Genomic DNA, 18,276 nt, shown 5'->3' with positions numbered 1-18,276 from the left:
GTGGTATTCAAAAGGTTGCCACGTCCCATGAACCATCCTGCCCTGATAATGCCCCCCCCCACCCGATCAGGGAGGCATCCGTAGTGACAGTGGCTACCGGGAATGGGGGTACAAATTGTCTGCCTTGGTGAATCTGGGGAGAAGTGATCCACCAAGCAAGATGATTCTTGCAAATCTGTGTCACCAGTATTTGGTGACGCATTGGAAGTTGTTGGTAAGACCACTGAGTGAACAACATCCATTGAAGAAGGCGCATATAGAAGCGAGCCAGGGGAAGAAGGGGAATGGCCGCAGCCATGAGGCCTAACACCTTTAGAACCATTCTGGCCTGTACCTTCTTGCTGGCTAGAATGATCCTGACGTGACTTTGAATGTCTGAGATTCTTTGATCTGTAAGGGTAGCACAGTGTTTAAGTTTGCGCCTATGAAAGTAATAGACTGGCAGGGCAATAAGGATGATTTTTAGGAGTTGATGGAGATGCCCAATTGAGAACAAAGATTTATTGTGTAATCCCTGGCTTGAAGAAGCTGATGCCTGGTGGTGGCTGAAAGGAGCCAGTAGTCGAGATACGGAAACACCTGGAATCCTTGACGTCTCAGGTGAGCCGTGACCACTGCCATACATTTGGTGAACACTCTGGGGGCTGTAGTGAGACCAAAGGGCAGGGCTCTGAACTGGAAATGACTGGACCCCAGCCGAAAGCGGATAAATCTCCTGGAGCGTCTGTGAATTTTTATGTGATAGTACGCATCCTGAAGATCTATTGAGCACATCCAGTTGTCCTTCTGTAAGAAGGGCAGAATTGACTGAAGAGTGGCCATTTGGAATCTTGTCTTCCTCACAGACTTGTTGAGTCTGCTGAGATCCAATATTGGTCTCCAGTCTCCCGTCTTCTTGGGGACCAAAAAGAACCTTGAGTAGATTCCGGGCTCTGAATGATCTGTTGTAACTGGCTGAATGGCTCTTTTTTGCAGAAGTTTTAAGACTTCTAACTCTGCAATTTCCCTTAGACCGGGTGGTACATCTGGAAGGGAATTTGAGTGAGAGAAAGGACTTTCCTCGAAAGGAATTTTGTAACCCTTGGATATGATCGACTGTACCCATCTGTCTTGAGTGAGGGAACGCCAGGCTTCTGGGTACAGTGATAGTCTTCCCCCGACTGCCTCCAAGGATGGACAGTCAGGCAACATCTCAGGGATGCTGAAAGGGCTTGTCAGAGAGAGGCTCTCTGCTTCCCTGGTTCTGCGGACCCCCTCTGCCTCTAGAGCGGCGTCTGTTATTGTTAGCCCCTCTGCCTCTAGGGGTAAACTGACCACGTGAATCCGGCGTGACTCCTTGGGATTTGCGGAACCACATTTTGCCACCCTTCTGTCCTTTGGGGTAAGGTCTAGAAGGGGTGGAAAAATGGACCCCTACGGCAGAAAGAGTCTTGCCGTCCTGCTCACACCTGGTGAACGTTTCCTTCACTTGAGGGCCAAACAAAGCTGAACCATCAAAGGGAGAGTTAGTGAAGGACGCCTTAAAGGGATCTGCAAAATTACAGAGCCACATCCAGGCTTGGCGTCTAAGAGCCACACCTGTACCTGCGGCCCTACTCGCTCCATCTGCTGCATATGATATCAGTCGCATGGAGGAGTTAGCAATAGAATTAAGGGTTCCTAGCTGCGAAGCAATTTTTTCTTGAGCCCCTGCAGCTGTCGGATCCTGTACTACTTCACCTAGCTCCTTAAGGATATCCCTCTGGAGTCTGGTGAAGTGACATAGGTAGTTCAGCGAACGCATAGCAAAGGTCGCTGAAGAGAACATCCGCTTACCATACCTATCCATAGTCCTGGAGTCCTTATTAGGAGGATGGACAGGAACGGAAGGATCTGCAAGTTCTTTTTAGTGGCAGCCGCCACCACCATGGCATCAGCAGGGACACCTTTCGTGAGGAATTGCTTGATTTTGAAGGCCTCCTAGGGACTGGCTCTACAGAGTCAGGAGCAGCCCAAGCCTTTCGAGCAATCATCTGCATAAGGGGGTCGAAAGGCGGAGACACCCAGGAGGTGGAGGGCCAAGATCCAAACGCCTCCAGGTATACCGACTCATCCTCAGAGGGATTATTGGAGGGCCAGTTTCCCCTCTGTTTAAGGAGTTCTAGGATGTCTGAAAAAGAGACATCCTCAGAGGGGGATCTTGGGGATCCCTCCGACTCATCTAAGTCGGTATCTGAAGTGATAGACTCAGGGGAGTCTACGTGTTTCCTCTTACAGGTCCTCTTGCGGGGAGGATCCCCTGACTGATCAGGAGAATCCTCGGAAGAGGGGGTTCTTCCCAGTGGGGAAACCTGAGGCAGAGGATCTCTGGGTCCGGGAGCAAGAGAAGTGGCAGAGATATTGACAGGCACCATAGAGGGAGGAGCTAAGGGAACAGACTGCTGGCTGAGTCCAGTGGCCAGCACACTCCATCACCTCGAAGGCTCCCCTCCCAGGGAGGTCCGAGAGAACCCGTTCCGAAGAACCAGGAACTCCAGGGTCCACCGATAGGGAAGGCTCCGAGGCAGATGTCGGAGCCGAGCTCACCAAGGCCAAGGCTCCAAGGGGAAGAGTGGGGTCGGACACGGGTCCGATGCCACTCACCCCCTCGGAGGAGACCAGGGAAGCCCGACCACCGAATCCCTCTAAGGAAGGTCTCGAAGAGGAGATAAGAGTAGAGGCTGAAGGAGCAGAAGGGGGTATCTGTCCCTCAGCCATAGCAGAAACCATTCCCGAAGACTCCAATTCCAAACTCTGGGGTAGAGTCGAAGGAGGAACTGCAATGGGGTGTGGACTAATAGTCGTCTGTTGAGACGGACTATGTAGCATCTGGGCCAGTGCCTGTGATTTTAATAATCTACTGACCACTCTCTCTAAATCATGGTCAGAAAGCCTGGATGATCGGCTCCGATGGCTCCGTTCCGAGAGGAGAGGAGATGCCGGAGCCGAGAGTATCTGTTCCAAGGAAGGGGACCTAGACCTCTTCCTCGAAGGAACCATCGGAGCCGACGAAACCATAGAAGCTGTCGGAGCCGATAACTTTTCGGCACCGACAGAAAGTTTCGATGCATCGGCTCCGGCCGGAGCCGATACAGACATAAAAGTAAGGGTGTCGGAGCCGGTCGGCGCCAACACCGAAGCCTGAGCCACATGGTGATCGGAACTGATCGGAGCCGACACCGAAGTGGCCGAACCAGAATCGGCACAGATAGCCATCGGTGCCGAAGGTTTGTGCAAACCAGAATCGGCTCCAGCCGAGCGATCTCGACTCTGAAAGAGTCGGAGCCGAGGCCGCAGGCTTGGACACAGAAGCCTGGGCCTTGGAAGACTTAGAAGTCTTAGATGGAGCCGACTTAGCCGGAGAGCCCTCTGGCTTAAGTAGGCCCCTCAAAATAAGCTTATTTCTCCTTTCCTGCAGGACTCTCTGGCTAAAAGAATGACAAATCGCACAGGAGTCCTGCAGGTGGAGAGGTCCCAGGCAGTATAAGCAAGAAGTGTGACCATCTGTCAGAGACATCTTCTGACAGCACGAGTCACACTTCTTAAAGCCTGAGACCCTTTCCTTAGACATGGTGTAAAACACACACACACACACACACACACACACACACACACACACACAACACCTGTCCAAGAAATATTACAATCCCAAAAAAGAGAAAAAAACTATTCTCTCACAAACACACACACACCCTAACAAGGGGGGGGATGGGATGGGAAAAGGCCTGACTAAAAACTTTAAGGAGAGAGGGAATTTTAGTCAGAAAAGGACTAAAACTAGTCTAAAACTATTAAATTTAAGTTTAAAATTAACTTTAAACTGAAAAAGGGGCAAAAGCAGTAGTGTATAAATCACTTACCAGGAGCTGGTAAAAGGAGGACCTCATCAGCGAAGCGGCAAACGAGATCTGGGTACTTACCGCCTTGCATCATGGGATATGGGGCTGCCTCGAGCTGGTAAAAGTGACTCTCGAGCTTAGCAAGTGCAGAGTCGGAACCGAGGATCGGCTCCGAACCCATCAAGCAAGAATGAAGGCGAGATTGACAACTTAACATCCAGAGGTTTAACATGTAATACTCCCTTCAGAAAGGTCTTGCATAGGCGTCGTGACATAACTGAAGAATTATCAAGACCATTATGAAAATTGGCAATAGCTGCTAAATGTGCAGTGATCGTTGAAGCTGAGGCTCCTGCATGTAAAAAGAGTAGTCAGGTATTGTAGGATCTTTTGAACAAGCATAGAGAAAGGGTCTAAATTCTGGTCTTTGGTCCACATAGAGAACCTAATCCATTTACTAGAATAAACTTTTCTAGTGGAAGGTTTGTGTGAGGCCAGAAGAATTTCATGAACAGGAGATGGGATGTCAGGCAGCCTGGCAATCATTGGAAGTGGAGGAACCAAGCTGTGAGCTTGAGACTATGCAGGTTCGGATGAATCAGTCCCCGAGGATGAGATAACAGGTCCTGGGAATGATCCTCCATGGGCTGTGAATTAGATGAGGCCATAGAAATGGGAACCAGACTTGACGTGGCCAGTAGGGGGCAATGAGGATCACTTTTCTTCTCAACCTCTGAGCTTTCTGGAGAAATTTTGGGATGAGGGGAAACAGGGGAAAGCCATACAGAAGGCCCAGGAGCCAATCGTGCATTAGAGCATCCCTCAGTGGTTCCCCAAGGGGGAATCAGGGCAAAATAGCTTCTACACTTGTAGTTTAGAGGGGACGAAAACAGGTAGCAGCAAGGCTTGCCCCAGCACTGGAAGATCCGATCTGCTGTTACTGGGTTAAGGGACCACTCCTGAGGCATCAGGATGTTCCTGCCCAGATTGTCCGCAATAAGGCTGGAACTCCCGGGAATGCGTGTTGCTATAAGAAAGCGGTTGGAAGCTATCGCCCAGTGGCAAATCCTCATGGCTTCCCGACACAGGGGGTAAGACCTGGTTCCGCCTTGCTTGTTGATATACCAGACAACTGACATGTTGTCTGTCTGAATTGCAATGATTCCAGTGGGTAGGGACACATGGAACACTTACAACGCTAAGAGAACTGTCCTCAGTTCCAGGACATTTATGTGCAAGTTGGCCTCCATGGGAGACCAAGTGCTTGGACAGTCTTTCCCTGGAAATGCCCCCCCCCCACCTAACAGCGAAGCGTCCGTGGTCACTGTGGCCATGGGCTGGGGAAGACAGAACGGTCGACACCAAAGATTCGTGTGTGGCTTCATCCACCATAGCATTTTTTCCTTGCAACGGTTTGTAAGGCGTATCATGTGGTTGAGTAGGTGAGTTAGTAACGACCACTGTGAGGAAAGGAGCCACTGCAGGATTCTCATGTGCAGTCTCGCCAGTGGTATTAACGTAATGGCAGCTGCCATGGAGCCCAAGACCAAGAGTTGCAGTACAAAACGTGCTGGTACATAGGTCTGAGGACGAAGGTCTTGGATTTGGTGTCTTATTTTCAAAAGCCTGTGATGGGGGAGAGAAGCTCGACAGGATATTGTCGAAGACTGCTCCAATAAATTCCAGTGTCTTCGCTGTGGACATTTGAGATTTGTCTTAGTTGATTGCAATCCCCAAGCGGAGAGCGAGACCTTGAGTGTAAGAGACTGCAGACTAGGAGATTTCTGGTCAGAGCGGTAAGGAGCCAATTTTCTACATAGGGGAACACTTAGAATCCTTGTAGTTGAAGATGAGCTACCACAACTGCCATACTTTTGGCGAACACTGTGGGGGGGGGTGCTGTTGAGAGAATGAATGGCAGTGCCCTGAACGGACAGTGATTGGCTCCCAGCCAGAAGCAGAGAAACCTCTGGCAGCAGTGATCCATCTTTATGTGGTAGTATGCATCCTGGAGGTCTATAGAGCACATCCAATTGTCCCTCCCTAGGAAGGGAAGAATGGACTGTACTGTGACCATCCGGAATTTTTGAGGGTTGATAAATTTGTTCAATAGGCTGATATCCAGGATTGGTCTCCAGTCCCCTGTCTTTTTTGGCACTAAAAAGAACCTAGAGTAAAACCTGGATCCTGTCTGGTGAGACTGGTTGGATGACTTTCTTAGTAGCTTTTCTATTTCTAAAGCTAATTCCCTCTGATTGGGTGGGTACATCGGGGATTCGTTTGACGGGTCTGGGAGTTAAATCGAATGGTATTTGGTAGCCTCTGGATATTCTCTGCACCCAAACATCGGTAGTAATAAGATGCCAGGCTGGTAGATGCAGAGAAAAATGACCCCCAACTGCTTCCAGAGGAAAGCAATTGGGCAGCTGCTTAGGAGCACTGGTAGGGTATGCCAGAGAAAGAATCTCTAGCTCCCTGGTTATGCGGACCCCCTCTACCCCGAAAGGGGAGTCTTCCATATGAGTTGCCTCCTCTGCCCCGGGGGGATTGTTCACTACGAGTGTCACGAAAGGATCCTTGGGATTTCTTGAACCACATCTTTCCTCCCTTCTGGTTCCTGGAGTAGGACCTCTGGGGGTTGGAAAAGCGTATGCCCACAGCAGACAAGGTCTTTCCGTCTTTCTCACTACGTGCAAATGAGACTCGTACCTTGGGTCCAAAAAGTGCAGATTCGTCGACAGGTGCATTGATGAAGGAAGATTTAAAGGTCTGCGAAGTCACACAACCATATCCAAGCATTACGTCTCATGACAACGCCAGATGCGGCAGCTGGAGCTGCCCCCTCGGTGGTGTGAGATATCAAACGCATCGAGGAGTTCAGGATGGATTCAAGGGTAGCTAGCTGCGAGGCGACAGTATCACGCACCTCATCAGGCAGTACCCCCACCAGAGAGTAAAATGTGCCAGATAGTTCAGCGACTGAATGGCGTAGGTCGCTGAAGCATAGGTCTGCTTCCCTAGTCTGTCCATGGTCTGGGACTCCCCGTTTGGAGGATGGACAGTGAAACTATCTTCTGCCAGTTCCCTCTTGGTGGCCACCACCATGACCATAGAATCAACTGTCAACTGCTTGGACCAGTGGGGCTGGTCTTTAAGAGTAGATAAAATTTTGTCTGGCCTCTGGGGGACAGGTTCTACGTTGTCCTGGGCCTTCCAGGCACGCAGCACAATTAATTTAACAAGGTCATCTGCCAGTGGGATCACCCAGGAAGTATATGGCCAGGCTCGAAGGCCTGCAGGAACACAGATTCTTCAGAAGAAGGGTTAGAGGACTTCCAGCCCCCCCCCCCGCTTGAGGATTTTGAGAATGTCTCCAAATGAAACGTCATCTGGGGGAGACCATGGGGACCCTTCCCCCTCATCGCAATCAGTGTCTTCTGCGATAGATTCCTCCGGGGAATCAAGGTGCTTCCTCTTGTACCGTTTCTTCCGGGGTGACTCTCCAGTGGGATCTTCTTCAGAGGACTCTGGAGAAGGGGTTCCCCTTCAAAGAGGGTTCTTGCAACTCCCATGCCTGGGTCCCGAAATAGCGGGGTGGAGAGGTGCATGCTGGGGGGGTTCTGATATTGATCTCATTGGTGCTGACTGTGAGCCTTCAGAATGAAGGATCCTCTCCATCACCTGTACAGCAGGCCCACTCGAGGATGGATGGGAGCCCGGAACCAGGAGGGACAACCTTGGAACCGGGGTCACACCCCACCCTACCCCAAAGAACCCACCTCCAGTTGATGAGTTCTGAGAGAACTGGAAGCAGTCAGAACCATGGACAGATGATGCCAGTGAGAAAATAAGCGGACTAGGTACCAGAGTACGGACAGTCCAAGCACTGCTCCGAGAAAGCATCAGCTCCATCAGAACCGATGCAGCAAGGGTGGTCAGTGCCAACAGGGGAAACACTGCTCTCGGAGCAGAGACAGTATGTACCGAAGTGGATGTTGGAGGAGGATAAACAGGGGAAGATGTGGTAAAAGATTCCGAGCCAGGAGGGAAGGAAGGTCTAGCTGGAATGGGCAATCCCCTAGCCAGAAGCTGGTCCACAACCTGCACTAGGTCTAGTTCAGAAAAACTCCTAGTGGATCTAAAGGAGGCTGCTGAAGGGAAACCAGGTCTTTCTAGAAAGGGGCTAAACCTCTGCCCCAAAAAAGGGTCGTAAGTTGGAGAATATCTTGTCCTTGACAGGTATTCCGAGTTTTGGAGCTGATGGAGCTAAAGAAACTGTCGGCACCATGGCCGGGGATGGTGCTGAAGCATGCACAGTCATCAGAGCCAATGTAGGAGCCAAGGACGGCACCAAAGTCAGTGGTGCCGAGGTTGGAACCGAAATAAGGGTGAATATCATGGTTGGCACTGAGGGAGAGGACACAGAGCCTGGTGCCGAAGAGGTCTGCACCAAGTGCACCAGTGAAGCACGGAACAGACTTGGTTCTGCAACTGACGGAGATGCAGGAACTGAGCGACCCCATTTTTCCTTGTGTTTTTTGGTCTTTGGAGGGGGTGAGACCTCAGACCCAGATACAGCCTCCGAAAAAGGTGTCTTGAGTAAATCTTTTTTAAAATAAAGTTTATTTTTTCGTTCTGCTAGTGTCCGATTACTAAAAACTAGCACAAATGTCACAGTCAGCTTTAATATGATCCACGCCCAAACAGTAGACACAACGAACATATGTATCAGAGTTATGCATCTTGCGTTCACACTTGTCGCACTGTTTAAATCCCAACTTAGCTTTGTCTGACATAGTAAGGTAACAAGGCTATTCTATAGAAAAATTAAGGGAGAAAATACCAATGATGTTATTTTAAAAAAATACCACTAGTAAAAAGGAAAGGCCTGTCAAAGACAGGAGAGAGGGACAGTACCAATAAAGGTAAAAAATTTTAATTACCAAGGAAAAGGGTAGGAAATAGGCAACAGTGAGAAAAGGCTAACTTGACTAAAAATTAAATAATTTTGAAGAGAAACCGTCTTAAAATTAACAATTTTCTACTTAGCTTTGAGAGAGATGGCTAGCACGTCTGACTAGGAACGCAGCAAATGAAATCTGGGGTAACTAGGAGAGAGGCACTATGGATAGGTCTTAGCTGAGCGTTTTTGGCTTGCGTGAGCTGGGAAATGGCCGTATTGGTTCCGAAGATGGAACAGAGGTCCCATTTGTAATGAATGAACAAAGATTTACAACATCAGATCATATGCTTTACCACAGATGTAGCACAGAGGATGAATGCAGCACAAAGGATGAATGATTCACTTAAACACGAAAAAACTTACAAAAGAAATATACAAGTGAATCAAAACAATGAGGCAGTTCAAAAACAAGTAAAATGAACTAAAATCAAATAAATGTATTAAAAATTTATTAAAACCATTCGTGCTTTCACAGTTGTTGTACTGCTTCTTCAGACATTGCAATTTTTTTATATTAAGACCAGTATAAATACCTAATGACATGAAATCACTACCAGCAGCTACAAAAAATACATCAGTTAAAACAGCAAACTGACAAGCAGCAGTTTTGAGACACACACATCATAAAAATTAAACAGAATTTGCACGACCTCTCTTTTCATTTATATATATATATATATATATATATATATATATATATATATATCACTGTAACCTCCCTCTTTTTAACCCACCTTTTCAGATTGTTCAAATCAGCTTCCAACTTGTCATCAGGATTCAACCTGGACATCCTAAAACCTTTTCCTTTTACTATGTTCCTAAAAATATGACACAGATGCATACTTGTCCTATACAACAGATTATTCCTCTAACAATATTTCCTATTGATAGTTGTACATATAGTGCCATCAGGTTTCCTATAGACTTTCACGTCCAAGAAATTTATTTTATCATAAGAAGTACTTGTGCTGAGATCATAAAACTAGTTAAATCACTTTCAGTCCCATCCCATAACATCAATAAATCAATGACAAAAAGTCTGTAGAAAACATATTTCCAACTAAAGGAGCCTAAAAATGCATCCTTCTCCTATTTTGCCATTACTAAATTGGCGTAACTTATCTGCAGTGGGTGTAGCCACGGCTACACCCCCTTTCTGCAAAAATAATTGCTGGTCAAATAGAAATACATTGTTTTCCAATATTCTTTCCATCAATAAACAAATTAAATCAACAGAAGTATGTCCCATTGTGCTGTTTTCTACCAGAAACATTGTTTTCTAGTTTTTATTTTTAATGTTAAGGCCGACTGTGATACTTCTGATGTAGTGCATCTAGCTGTCTGTTCATGTATCATTTTATGCAGGGAAAACAGACGTCTCAAGGATAGAATGAGAGAGCACATGTATGATAAAGAGATGCTGTCTGACGAATGCTTAAGCTAAACATACAGGTCAGACACACATGTTAAAAGTTCTTAGTTATGGAGAAGGCTGCACTCAGAGAATTGTTGGGGAGATTTGGAAAATATAACTGAGGTTTCAGAAACCAGGTGGATCATTAGATTGTCATCCCTTTCCCATATCTGCACTCAAAAGTGCAGATAAAGCCACTTTTGAAAGCTAGATTATATAAATGAAGAGAGAGGTCACGTAAATTCTGTTTAATTTAGCTTATATTTATGATGTCTCCTGTTTAACGGATGCATTTCTTGTAGCCATTGATTGGTAGTGATTTCATATCACTAGATATTTATACTGGTCTTAAATATAAGAATTTCAATATCTGGAGAAGCAGTACAACCGATTTTAGTTAATTTTACTTGTTCTTGAACTACCTTATTGTTTTGATTCACTTATATGTTTCTTTCGTATGTAAAGCATATCCTTTACCTGTTGGATTTCGTATGTAAAGCATATCCTTTACCTGTTGGATGTACATTACCAAACTAAATTTCTACTTCTATTGTACCAAATCCTTCAGGAATGCTGATCACCTATTTGTCTCCTTTTCTACAGCCAAGATAAGCCAAAGACTTTCAAATGTATCCCTATCTAGATAATTATCTAACTGTATTTATCAGACCCCTTCACACCCCTCCAAGCCCCACCCAACCATCCCTGCCCCTTCTATCCCCCTCCTCCTACTTTACTCAGTATACCTCTTCCCCTACGCCTCTCTGTATCTGCCTCTAACATCTACCTCAAACAACTACTACTCCTTGTATATCCCTCTTCTCACACTTGTACCTCGCACCTAATCTACAACCCACTATGCTATTCTACTCCCTTCTTCTGACACTACTAGCTACCTTTCACTCTTACAATTTTATACAACCTCACTTCCTACACATTTCTCCTTGAACCCTTCTCTCACCCACCCACTTCTACTTGTCCACCCACCTTCATGCAAACCTCACTCATTCCTAAACTCAGTGCCCTGCACTGGTTACCTCAACTCCACACATAAAAAAACAGTTCAAGAAAAACAACTCACAATAAAGGAAAACCCAAGTGCCTCATACTCCTCATTCCCAAACCTCACACAATTCCTTCTCTCCTCTCTCTCTTGCTGTCAGGTGGCATACATCCCAACCCTGGCCCAGCTCAACCTGCTTCCACAGTTTCTACCCTCAAACATGCCACCACCCCTAACCATAATATCCCACCAAACCACATATCCTTTTACTCTATCAACCTGAGAAGCACAGTGAATAAAATTACTGACTTCCATTCCTGGATCTCACACCACTTTCCAGATATAACCCTTAGTGAGACTTTGTTAAAAACCTCACATCCCCAATAGGGACATACTCCCTCCTGGTTATAACATCCTTCGACTAGACAGAACAAAAAGAAATGGAGGTGGTGTTGCAATCCTGTATAGAGATAACCTCACATTTACTCCGATTACCCCCCCACCATTCCCCTGCTGAACTCCTTCTGGTCAACTACAGAATAAACCCCCACAACTCTCTATACATAGCCGCCCTCCACATCCCACCCAGTGACAACCCAGTGACAACGTGACTGTACTTGAAAATTTACTTTCCACACTCGCCTCAGACCTCCACAATGAGACTATTATAATGGGAGATGTCAATATCAACTGGTCCGCACACACAACCTTATCCCCCACTACCTCCATAAACCTACATGGTTTCTCCCAATTAGTCACAAATCCAACCTACACCACCAAATCCGCCACCCAACTCCTCCATACTTGATTGGACCCTTGTATCCCATCCTCACAAATATCACTTCCCCAGAACCCTTCCCTATAGCCTAAGCGACCACTCTCCTACCAAAGTTCTCTGCTTTACCCAACACACACTCAAACCCCACATATTTAAAACCTGCCATAAGGTCAAAAAACTTTGACCCAAACGTACTCAACTATCAGCTCTCCCTTCTTGACCTTTCTCAAACATTTACCTCTTGAGGAAGCAGTCATGGAATTTAACAGCACATTCCTCAGCATTTTAAACTCCCCGGCACCCGATCAGGATTAAATCCACTGTCTCTCCCTGGCTTACGGCTTACTCCCTCCACGCTTTCACTAATGGCACAGAGAGACACTCAATGGAAACTGTGGATTAAAACCAAACTGCCCATCAAAACCAAACTGCCCATTCACCTACAATAATACAGACAACTTTGTAACCAGGCTAAGAAATCAAACAAAAATGACAAAAGAAATTACTATACTAGCCCCCTAAATCACACCTTTACAACACCCAAAAATGCTGGCATACTATAAACAATATCCTACATCCAGGAAACCCAGCCACCCCCCACTTATTCCTCTCCAAACTGCTACCAACTTCAACTCTTACTTCATTGAGTCCATTAGCAAACTTATGAACCACTCCAACACCATATATAAATAAATAAATCAATTTTATGAGGGCCAGATTGTGCATTCCATGTTTATTTTTTTGAGACGGTTACAGACACATAATGTAACTTCCACTTTTCTGCACTGAGTAAATTGTAGTGTAAAATCTCTTTTTTTTTTTGCATCATCATAATCATCATCATCCCACTTTTTTCATTTTACACGGGTCCAGGGTGTAGTAGCCACTGTAGCCAACTTTCCAGATTCACTGCTGCTCTCTCCTACTTTTTTGACAGTTGTACCCAAAAGTGGCTATGATGGTAAGAGCAAACCAAGACTAAAAACAACTTTGTACAAATCCAAAAAAAGCCAGCAGTACAAAGTGTGTAGTTGAAAGGTTAGTGCTTTCGTTATTTATTAATTAGTACAAGAAATTGTTTACACTTCTCATTAAGACTAATGAGATGGAGCTTTAATCGGTAATTCCCACTTTGTGTTTATTTTTTTTTTAATTTACGTAGTCCAGTCGGAGTCGGTGAGACCTCAAGGACTTTAGCACATGAAGCCTGTCTGTCTAAGCCTGTCTGTCTAACTGCTCTTTAGCTTTCAATCAGAAGGGGGGGGGGTGTACTCACATAGTCAAAGGTGGGGTTTGGGAGTGGCTTGCTACTGCACATCGGGTGGGTTAATACACTTAAATATCGCCGTATGGTCCAACCCCCAAACAATTCTCTATACTCTTAGCTCCAGAAAAGTACTTCAGAGAGCCTTGGGAATTTCAGGGTTTGATATTCATTTTGCTCCATCCTGGGGTTGCAGGCAAACTCAGTTGGGCTTAATATTGGGGATAAGGGGAGGAGGAGCAAGAGCACTGGATCCTAAAATCTATAATGCCCCAAGTGAAATTTGAAGAGAAAATAAGGAAGCAAACAAAGCAAATCCATCATTATAGCAAGCACATAACTTTTAAGACAAAGACTCACGCTATAGTGGATGTTAACCAATTAGGATTTTTCCCCCTTCTTCCAGATATGGGAGCATAATCACCGTGCTACATACACTACAAAACGGCTAAGCATGCAACATTTTATCCCCCACCATCCCACCTCAAAGTAAACCAGAGACTGGTTGTTTTTTTCAAATTGTTAGGCCTCTGCTACAGGCACTAGTTCAGAGCACCTTTAAAAAGTACCAAGGAAAGGGTTTAAAAAAAAAAAAAGCCATACTCCAGAAATAACAGAAAAAGAGCCAATCCTAAGTCCAACAAAGATCATGAAAAGCATTCACGGTAGCTAGGAATGCAGCTTACAGTCAACAGAAACTTCTTAGACAAAAGATGAAAAAAAAGCAGGAGTCTTAAAGAGATTGTAGTACCAGAGCTGCTAAAAAAATAGCAACGTATTCACGCAGTGGGGAGTTGGAATCAGTAGTGTGGGGTTTAGCCTAAACCGTTTAGGGCGCCGGGGACGTACATGGATACGACCTGATCTATGAAGACGCCGCTCTTCACATCGTAATCAGGGACACTGTTGAAACCAGACAGGGCCAGAAATCGAACACCACGAACACTTTTGATACAGCAACACTGTTGAAAACCAATAGCACGGTGTGTCTATATGTATTTCCTGGAGAATTAAACTGGCGATAGTGTAGTGTACTGGCTCACCTGATGCGCAGTAGCAAGCATTAAACTTACGTCCAAAACTATGCAATGACTCTGACATTCCCTATTGTATTGTGAAATCCAAATTGTAAGAAAAGCCGAGAAAGAAGCTGACGTAAACATAAGGCTTTTTTAAGTAGCAAGTTTACAATTAAGATGGAATGAAAAGGAAGCACCATGAAGCATAGCCTTCCATGACGACAGCACATTATAGAAACAGCATTCAGAACTTTTAATTCTCAGACTGTCACGTTATTACCTCGAATATCCTGGTCAAACAATTCAAGACCCCTCCGTAACAAAGACGCAGACATTACGAAACAACTATTCTTGGACCAGGACAACTGTTACGTAAATGCCATTTCACTGTTCCCACACTTACTTTCTGTCCACGATTTTAGTCCGTCACTAAAAATGCTTCCCCAACTTCCAGTGTAACAACATTTGCTAACCGAAAAAATGGAGTCTATGCAAACTTATCGTATTGTTACCAAAGTCCTGTTCTAATCATGCACGCTCGATACCAACATATATTTTTTTATGTGTTTATTTGCTTTTTACCTGTTTAATCCAGATGAGGGTCGCGAGAAAAGCGCTTTTCTGGCAAATCGTAGAAGTTTTAGCTAGATAATAATAGACATTTTGAGTTTCCAATTTGTTATCATTCAAGAAAATGCATATTGGTGCAAAAACTGCTATTGTTTCAAGTTTATAAGCTACATACACCTCAACTGTTCGCAGAATGTCCAGATTTTTGCCTGATATTTTTAGTTTGTTTCTCATAAAACTTGTGGTTTTCTGGCAAATCACCGAGTCCTGAAGTCAATGTAGCAATAACCCACGCCTGGGTGTGGGTAATGCTGGATTTACCCACGGTTGGCGTAGTTTGGTCGGTGCCCAAGGGACCAAACAAAGCCAACCGTGGTAAATACAGCATTACCACACCCAGAAGTGGGTTATTGCTATTATACCATGACATTATTTAAGAAAAGAAACTATTACTTTTCTTAAATAATGGCATAGTAGAATGCCTGTTTACTGCCCTTCCGCAGATGTCTGGCATCCGCGGCAGGTCTGATGTACTGCGCCTCGCGGTACATCAACGCTAATGGGCAAAAGCAATGGAGAAAGCAAGATCTCCGTTGCTTTTTTTACTGTTTTGCTATGTTAAATGGGTTTAACATAGCGAGACAATTAAAATAAGCAACGGAGATGTCCGTTGCTTATTTTAAAACTGTCTCGCTATGTTAAACCCATTTAACATAGCGAAGTAAAAAGCAATGGAGATCTTGCTTTCTCCGTTGCTTTTTAAAACCTGTCTCGCTATGTTAAATGGGTTTAGCATAGCGAGACAGCTTTAAAATAAGCAACGGAGATCTCCGTTGCTTATTTTAAAGCTGTCTCGCTATGTTAAACCCATTTAACATAGTGAGACAGTAGAGTTATACTAATGGAAAAAAGTCCGGGCGCCCGGACCTTTTTCCATTAGTATAACTCGATTTACAATGTGCACGCTGGCCAATCAGCGTGCACGTTTTGGGGGGGTCATGGTATAATAAATAATAACATGCATTAGAGACTCAGACTTCATAGCCTTTTGCATAGAAATCAAATCCCATGTCCCCCCCCCATGTTAGCATTTTGGGGGGCCCCAGCAAATGTCAAATTGGGGGCCCCATCTAAGTAACAGCATACTGGAGGGATGGGTTCATCTCCCAAAGACTGCCCATACTCGAATAAGCTCCCCATTCATGTCAAGCAGAGCACTTCGCTGACCCCTCTTCAAGAAAAATCTTCACGAGTGGATGGATAAAAGTTCATTCCAAGGATCATTCCAGTTGCCCTATTGGATAGGGGCACTGTGAACTAACATCGGGTTGGCACAGTGCCTGGGCGATTTTTTGGGGCTAGGTTTGTAAAGGCTCCATGGCAATTAGCCTAGTACAGACCTATGAACCTGTCACTGCGACCCCTCCTACACAAGTTTGTAATTCACGCTGCGGAGTTTTAGGAGTAATATGCATGGATTGAACTGTTAACTACAATCCACTTACATAGTGCAAGCCTGTGAACCACACAATGTTGGCCCATCTCACAGAGAGAATTTCACAGTTACTGGCATTTAGTTGCAATAAAGATACACTGCAACAACTCTAGGTATGGGACTGAATTTAAGTGAAATTTTGCCCTAGGCATGGCTTACCGTTTCACCCCACCAGACCCACTTCCTCCAGTGTTCCTCTCTTTTTTCCCCATCTAAGGTTCCTCATGCCATGCACATTACCTTTTTTCTTCCTTTTCTCACATTTTGCCTTACTCTTCAGCTTTTTCAAGAAGCCATGATTTTCTCTATGCTCTAAAGTTTATTTTAATTTGCTTGTTTCTTTTTCACAACCTTTTCACCCATTCTTGGCCTGAACAGAAATTATGACTAAGGAAAGAAATTCAGTGCTGCTATTTGCTGTTCAACCTCAGATTTCCTTGCATCCTTTCAACACACCTTTCCTGATCAAGATAGTACAGCACAGTAAAAATTGTTTAGGAAGTAACTCAATTAAATAAAGGTCCCAAAAAGCCATAGGGTTATAGATGCTCTAGGATGTCTTTTAGAGCATTTTTCCCAACATTTTAATCCAACTGTGTCCTGAACAAAAATATTGACTAAGTAAAATTTTCAGTTTTATTTTTTTCTTTAAAGGAAGACATAAGTTGTGCCCAAGGCTTAATGTTCAAAGCTTACAAAATAATAACACAATAAAGTTACAAGACAATTTTGAAGATACACAAATCCTATTTGGGAATACTGCCTGTCTCTTTATCCCCCCCCCCTTCCCAAAAAAAAAAAGACAGCCACTGCTTGTCCATCCCTGTGGCATTAAACTAGGATGAAAGCAGAGGTTCAAATGGCCTCAGCCAAGGATTTCAAGTGACTACTGTCATGCATATACATAGCATTCATCCTTACTCCTCACGCCTACCCCCAAAGTCAGTCACCTGTATAAGTGAATGATGTGTGACTGTGAGAAAAGTGAAAAAAATATTTCAGTAACCTTTTCCACTTTGTTACTGCTATATAGTACACTGCCTCTACACTACTTATAGAAGCCTCCTCACCTCTGAAGTCTGTGAGAAAAGTAAGAGTAACAATGACCACACTGTCCCCAGCCTAAACACAAGCTATAATGACCTTCTGTGCCTTCTCTAAGGTTTGATTGTGATGAAAACTAAAGAAGCAATGACCACATAATCCCCTGCTTTCCACACAACCTACAGCAACCTTCTGTACGCATATCTGAGCAAGGCTGGTTTTAGAATGGGTTTGGCTGAGGACGAGGCCACCACTAAGTCCATGTCAAAATCCATTTACACAGTTTGGGGTATGGGAGCTACTAGACTCTTAGAAGCTCAAGTGTATGAATATTCTGTGATGAATTGTATGCCTTACTTTTGAAATATAAGTATTTGTTAGCTGCATTTTTTACTATTACTCAGACAAGTTATGTATGAGCCTGACATTATCATGTGTGTGTGTGTGTGGGTGTGTGTGTGTGTGTGTGCGCACGCGCGTGTGTGTGTGCGCACGCACAGATAAAAATCAGTGATTTTTTTTACACAGAAACACACACATACATATACATATACATATACACATACACACACACACACACACACACACACACACACACACACACACACACACACACACACACACACACACACACACACCTCGTTTACCTTCAGGGTAAAGGGATAAATTCTGTCTCACCTACTGCATGTTTCTGAGGTGTTGGGTTTAACCAGAATACTGGATAGATGCAAATACAGACAAGGAGGGTTTCCAGACTCCATACAGAAAAAAAAACATAGCCAAGAACTCAATCAGAATGGAACGCTGTGAGATAGCATTGCTGCTCCCTGCACCACAGGGGCAATGAATAGTTGCTTTCACACACATCC

The 18,276-nt window shown here is 44.8% G+C and overlaps 1 protein-coding gene across 1 annotated transcript in view; it reads right to left on the bottom strand.

Annotated features, from left to right (window-relative positions):
- Positions 1-14,704, bottom strand: part of RPS19BP1 (ribosomal protein S19 binding protein 1) — a 242,532-nt gene extending 227,828 nt beyond the window's left edge. The window contains exon 1 of the mRNA XM_044062399.1: positions 14,579-14,704. Within this exon, the coding sequence (XP_043918334.1) occupies positions 14,579-14,633 (55 nt within the window). The 5' untranslated portion in view covers positions 14,634-14,704. The remainder of the gene's footprint in view (positions 1-14,578) is intronic.
- Positions 14,705-18,276: the final 3,572 nt, after the last annotated feature.

The sequence above is a fragment of the Protopterus annectens genome, chromosome 1.part0 (genome assembly GCF_019279795.1).
Source record: "Protopterus annectens isolate FY-2018-M chromosome 1.part0, PAN1.0, whole genome shotgun sequence".
Classification (NCBI taxonomy): domain Eukaryota; kingdom Metazoa; phylum Chordata; order Ceratodontiformes; family Protopteridae; genus Protopterus; species Protopterus annectens.
This window is presented reverse-complemented; position numbering and strand designations above follow the sequence as displayed.